The sequence below is a fragment of the Electrophorus electricus genome, chromosome 7 (genome assembly GCF_041902795.1).
Source record: "Electrophorus electricus isolate QZ-2024a chromosome 7, ASM4190279v1, whole genome shotgun sequence".
NCBI lineage: Eukaryota > Metazoa > Chordata > Actinopteri > Gymnotiformes > Gymnotidae > Electrophorus > Electrophorus electricus.
This window is the reverse complement of record NC_137503.1, coordinates 27,891,034-27,897,940: the sequence shown is the minus strand read 5'-3', so window position 1 is coordinate 27,897,940 and position 6,907 is coordinate 27,891,034. Positions and strand designations below refer to the sequence as shown.

At 39.5% G+C, this 6,907-nt stretch overlaps 1 protein-coding gene across 1 annotated transcript; it reads right to left on the bottom strand.

The window, feature by feature from the left end:
- Positions 1-442: 442 nt before the first annotated feature.
- On the bottom strand, positions 443-1,745 carry dio3b (iodothyronine deiodinase 3b). The gene has a single exon (XM_026999018.3). It carries the CDS (start codon positions 1,651-1,653, stop codon positions 799-801), a length of 855 nt encoding a protein of 284 aa, XP_026854819.2. The 5' UTR covers positions 1,654-1,745; the 3' UTR covers positions 443-798.
- Positions 1,746-6,907: the final 5,162 nt, after the last annotated feature.

Below are 6,907 nucleotides of genomic sequence, written 5' to 3'. Positions count from 1 at the left end.
TTTGTAATAAAGATTCTTAAAAAAACAATTTCTACTGCTAAGATCATGAGACAAATAAAAAATGGAAAACATGCCAACATAGTACACTCACATAAAAAAAAAAGTTTTCAAAATATTTGCTCAATAAAATATACACACTTTATGAAACAATGTTTGGCTATTAATATAAAGGTCATTTTTCTGTTAGCAAGTATTCGAGTGTCAAAACACATCAGTACCGGTTTTCTGGCCCAAATCCTTTTAAAAACCGGACTTCATAACAACACCAGAGTACAATGAAACAGCTTAATGGCCATACATACACCCCACCATGCGTATACACACACACACACAAACACACACACACACACACACACACACACACACACACAGAGTGAGAGAGAGAGAGAGAGAGAGAGAGAGAGAGAGAGAGAGAGAGAGAGAGAGAGAAAGAAAGAAAGAAAGAAAGAGAGAGAGAGCGAGAGAGAGAGAGAGAGAGAGAGAGAGAGAGAGAGAGAGAGAGAGAGCACAAAGGATTGATACCATACAGAAATAAAATGATCACACAATAAAGTAAAAATTAATATAGACAAATAAAGAGATAAAGAGTGGATACCATTTTGTCTGAGTTCAAATAAAATGCTGAATAACAAAATGAGTAATGGCAAAAAAGCACAACTATCATGCGTGTGCATCACCAATGACAACAAGTTTTCAGGTTTTGAACTTGAACTAAATATACAGCGTTATTCACAGCTGTAGCAGCTTTAGGACAATGAGTCCATTAGTTCCTTATGGACACATGGCACAGTGTTCATTTTAGACATGAACAACCACTGTTCTTGAACATTCAAGTTCGTTTCGGTACTGCTCAAGCCAATTTCGCAGTTCTGATATCCGGTACCCTTCCGGACCTCTGCGTCCCTGATAAACAACCTTCTCATCCTTCACTATGTAAAGTCTCTCAAAATACGCGCCATACGCTGCGTTGGACGAGTTGTCCATAGTATCTACGACCACTTCGCGTCCAGGAATCTTTGCATTCATTAGTTGAGCCGCTTTGAGTCTGTCCTCTATACAGCGGTGTTTGGGGATTTGATACGGCGCATCGGAGCTTACCCAGCCATCCGATGGATGCGCTTCTTCAATATACACAAGAAGACAGTCCGCGATGTCAGCGTACTGGTCGACAACGCGTTGGAACGCTGACAGGCGCGTCATGAACGGGGGTCAGGAGCAGCTCCCAAAGTTAAGGATGAGAGGTCTCCTCCCTCTGGCATAGTCCAGGATCCGTACTTTTTTCTGTTCAACGAGTTGGACTACTTCGCTGTTTGGCGCCGTGAAACCAAGATGAGCCGTTTTAAAGAAGTCCAGTTTTTGTCCATACCATACTGCCCGGAGCGACTCCAGAGTGAACATCTTATTTGAGTCTGACACAAATACCGGGGGATCGTCAGGACTGATCTCTTGCTCTCCCATCTTCAATAACACCTTTCTCCTGATGCAAAGAAAATCTAGGAGCCACAACAGCACTGATGCTAGTAGGAACCGGGGGAACAACATCAGGCAGACGACGGCGTTTTTTAGCGCCTTCACCGTTTGGACACCTGCGAATTTCTGCATTTCCGTTATCCTACGGCCAGGTACACAATCGTGTCGGTCACCTCTCTCCATCTGTTTCAACCTCTTACCCGGAGTTCTGCTTTTATAGGACTAGTAAGTATTTGAATGAAAAACAACACGCCTCCACCCCCGTGCCGCCTCCTCACATGGAGGGGATTACCTCCCGTCAACTCTCCTGCCTCGGGGGGGGGGGGGGGGGGGGGGGTTGTGTTGAGAGAGAGAGAGAGAGAGAGAGAGAGAGAGAGAGAGAGAGAGAGAGAGAGATGCGTTCGGTGCTTTTGGAAATTTATCACATACCACACGTATACTAGTTGGCAAGAGAATCGTAATATATTGTATGTGACAGACATGACTGCTTACCGATTCCTTTTGCGACATCACATCAACATATTGCCTTCGAAATAATGACTCAGACAGTAAGCAATGGTGGTGGTATTGTACAGAGCACTGACGATTCACCTCGTGACGTTTGAGCGAGAGCAGAGCATGGCTCGCTGAAGCATCAGAATTTACGTGTTCTGGGACGTGAATTATGAATTATGACCACTCAAATTTGATTTCAAGGTTTATGGAGTACTTAAATTATAGTCGCGATTCCAACGCGTTTTACATTCATCAGGTGAAATGAGGAGGAACTGAACTAATCGAGAAGCGACTTCCTTCACTGTGCTTTTCTTAAATCCTTTATTACCATTTGGTTTAGACTGCTTTATGACAAGAACACTGAAAATGTTCACACCAGACGGCGCTCGCGCTCACCAAATCAGTGTTGAGCACTCACGTCCTTTAGGGAAACGTAGCCTGCCTCCATATGCTTAGTGCATTTTGTAACATCACTATAGCTTGTGCTCATTAACATTCTGAGTTTTGTAACAATAACAAGACCCCTGCAAAAACGACTCTCTTACAGTAAAAAAGGTTAGTATGTTCTGATAGTTGTACATGAGACAAGAGATAATCTGTGAAAAAATCAGGTTATTCTGGGTCTATCTAGTCCTCCTAATGCATTTGCAAGTATCCACCGCGCCCAAATCAAAACAATCAATCAGAACCAGGAGGAGTGTCTGACGGAGTATCAATCATTGCTTGTGCACACGTATGCCCTCACTCAGACAAGCCCCATCGGTGAGCAGCTTCAGGAACTTTGCAAAAGCAATAGCGGATAAACTGCCACCATCAATGAAAAAATTGGCCAACCCCCCCTTAGCCAACAACAGTTTACACAACAGAGACAAGTAAGCAGAAGATGACAAATTAAAAAAAAGGCAAGCTAAGAAGAAAGAGACAGAGGACAAGATAAAAACAAGGACAAACTTCAGAGCAGCTTTTCAGAGGTGGAAAGAGATCTAAGGGACCTGAAAGAACAAAGCCGATGCCGAGTTGGGCTTATTATACCCCTGCTTGATTTATTTTTTTAATTTGTTTTTCACAATCAACAAATCTAAATTCATAATGGTTACGGTAATGCCGGGTTGACACTGAGCAATAATCTATTGTAATCTGTTATCATCGGCCAAATGGTGAATTGCATTTTTGGTATGCAAAATGCACAGTGAATGTGTTTGAAATATCTTACTACATATTATTCGTGCACTGACTGGGCCCCAAATCAGTATAGTGTATGCAATATGTGATTAAAATACATTTTTATAGCACATTAAAGATACCTGGATGACATACTACTTCTGCCAAATATTCCAGTATGCAACCAGAGCTATCTTTGTGGTGTACTGCATCCCACCATGCAACAGTGGTGGAAAATCTTTCACAAGTGGGTGGAACCTTCATGCGTTTACATGACCTCATAGTATTGTTTGCGTTTGTTGAATACTGGATACTATACTGCATACTACTAGAGGGACCAGTATACAGTATGTCGCATACAGTATTTAGTGGGCTATTTCGAATATAGCCAGTGTGACATACTATGTGGTGGCCAATTTAGTGCCTTTGCGACCAAAGTCGTATGACTTTTGAGTTCTGCCAGTGTCAGAAAATGTACATCAAAATCCTATGAGGCTCGACTAGAAGTCACAAATAACAGGACATCACTGGGTGATGCGAAACTCATGGGACAACTAGAGCTGTGCGTTTCATACCTTTCGTGGCAAAACATAAATGGGAGTTGAAAGATGAATGCTTTGAAGAATTGTAACAACAGAGAGAATGCCTCTTCAAAGTCTCATCAGAGTTCTACCATGACAGAGCTAAATGGGACCTAGGATATGTCTGAAATGGTCTACCCATTTACTCATTAACTAATCCTCACATAGACAGTTCTGTATAGAATACTGCATAAGGTACCCATTTGGGAGACGACAGACAGAATTAGGCAAGCTAGAATTATGTTGCGCTGGAAATATATCATTGTGACCTTTCATCATGTATCCGGAACATCAACAAGTAGACTAGTGGTACACAACCCATTTAAGCCCAGCAGTTTAGCAATGTTTTATAGTTTTAGTTGTGTTATGCTGTGACTTTAATACTTAGCTCTACACCTATCACCATGTTACCATTTTACCAATAAAAGCTATTGAGTGAAATATTGTAATATTTATTTCTTGAGCATGAACTTTGTTTATTCTTTGTTTGTTTAACTTTGTTTATGTTTATTGCATTACATTAACATTCTGTGACTGTTAATTTTGAGCTCAGCTGAAATAATGGTGTTGAACCTGTCAAGATGTCTATAGTGCTACTAAATAAAGCACTAACATCTGTGATGGGAAACAGCTATACATTGTGGTACCTTTTGCCCAAAGCAGCATATGGCTGTATTTGAAATAGCTTACTACATACTACTTGCATACTGATTGGGTCCCTAATCAGTATGCCGTATGGAGTATGTGACCAAAATACATTTTTCCAGTACATGAAAGATACCCAGATGACATACTCCTTCTGCCAAACATTCCAGTACGTGACCAGAGCTATCTTCATAGTGTACAGCATCCCATCATGCAACAGTATGCAGTATATACTATGTAGTAGGCTATTTCAAACCGAGCCTACATATATTGTTCACTTCATTTAAGGTGCATTATGGGTAACAATTTAGTGAACTATATAGGGAATCTGAATTTTCCACTTTTGGAAACAAAATGGCTACTGTTTTGTTGTGTGTGTGTATAGGCCTATATATTGTTGTATGTATTTGTAAATAGTTGTATATTTCAAAAGTATATGGAAAGTAGGAAGTCTGATGACATTACTATCCCTTATTATGGTTAGGGAGATATGAAAGGGTTTTGTGTTTTTCTTTTTTCTGATTATGTAGCAAGTCTGTTTTTTTATTTATGAGTTTTTGTTCATTATTTTTTTCCAGGTTCTTTCTGATCCTTGCTCCCACTATTTATTTACATTAAACATTATTCCATGTACCACATTTATCAGTGCTGCCTCTTCTTGTTGCTGGTACATTCATGGTCTAGAGTCGTAACTAGAGTCGTAACAAGAACACTAAACAGTAAAATAGGGTGTGTTTGTTGGCATAATGCTAGCCTGGAAAGAAATAGCTGAGGAACTTCCAGGTAGTACGCCTGTTTATGACGTATGCAGAATGTAGTCATTTCCTTGAAATGCATGTCTGTCATTAGAGAATCTTTATTGTTCCGTCTGACTTTAAAAACACATATCAACACAGTCGGACACGGAATTCTGCCAGTCTTATAAAACCACTGAACTCGCAGAGTGTAAGGCCAGGATAACACTCTTTATGCATTACTCATTTTATTGTGATGCTACAGTCAGGCAAATGTTAACTTGCTTTTGATTCTAAGGCTACTGATTAGCATTTTATTTGGACATTGCTGAAAAAAGTCTTTGAAGTGCCCAGGCAGTCGTATTGGTTTGGTGTTTGCCTATGCTCTCACAGCTAAATGTCCTCATACATAGTTTACTGCTTATTTAGTACTATTCATGACAGTTTTTGACATCAAACAAGCATCTAAGCACTGAAAAGTGTGTTCTAGTTGTGTGCTTTTAGTGATTAGATATTGCTGTAGATTATTTTGTCTAAAATATTTATTTCTGCTTGCTTGTTGGCCAGCAATGTTGATGTTTCACAATGTGTACAGCAGCCTCTTCTGCAGGTAGGGGCTTTGGAGGTGAAGGCCAGAGTGTAGAGGGTGGGATATTTATACTTGTTCAAATTATTAAACTAAATCCACTGTTTTCTTAATCTTACTGACTGAAGCTTTAGGTCAAATAATTATAAATGCTAAAGTACATGTGATATGACAGTTTTCAGTGAATATTTGTTTATTGTTGAACACACTACTATGAAGATGACTTTGTATCCATTCAATTACAGTATTATAACTACTGCAATATATAGACAATGACTACAGTAATCAATATAAATGAATGATCAAACTGAATATAAAAGCAATGGTGTCAATTTTGAGCACCCATGCTTACCCAATGCATCACTGTACCAACTGAGGATAACTGTACTTAGTTTGCCTTAAAGTGCTGAAATATCTGATATTTGTGTGAACACAATAAGAAATTTGTATAATGATATGAAAACTACAATCAAATTAGATATGTCAGACAATGTTTTGAAAACACTGATTTCCATTTGAAGCCTGTGCCAAAGCAATTTAGGAAAAGATGCAATGTAGCTTACTGAAGGACTAGTGAGTATCAGTAGCCTATAAACTCCTGATGCACTTTGATAAAAACATCTACCTTGATGTACAGATACAGACGGTTCATCTATTTGCATGTCCATCCACCCTATGCCTCATTCATCACTGCTCATGTTCTAACCACAGGATCATTGCTAGCCTGATATTACAAAGGTGGCAGACCCCTTTTTACACAGCACTGGCACTGACGTGGTAGTAGCATGGTCATGGGCGTTGCTCTATTATGAGTGTATTAGGCACAGTGTTGCTGGTGCCTTTCATACGTCACTGTCTCTGATTAGTTGAGATTGATCTGTCACCCAAAAATATCCAGGCAGTCCTGTCAAGAGAAACTTACCACTGATGACTTATGACTGGTGAAGTGCTGGCGGGTGGCACAGTTATGCATTGCAACAGATGGGCTATAAGCCTTTACTGTACACCTATGTGTGTTTCTAATAAAAGTGTGTGGTAAGTGTAATACAAATAGATGACTATTGCCATTAAATCCCCAACATAAAATTGATCCTTATTAATGTTGAACTCTGTGCTTTAAAGAAAAACAGGTGTAACTGTCATCCTAAATATCTGCACAGTGTACTTTTAACTGGGCAGATAAAAAGAGATGTACATGTTTTTGTTTTGCAACATTTCAACAGTAAATAAACATA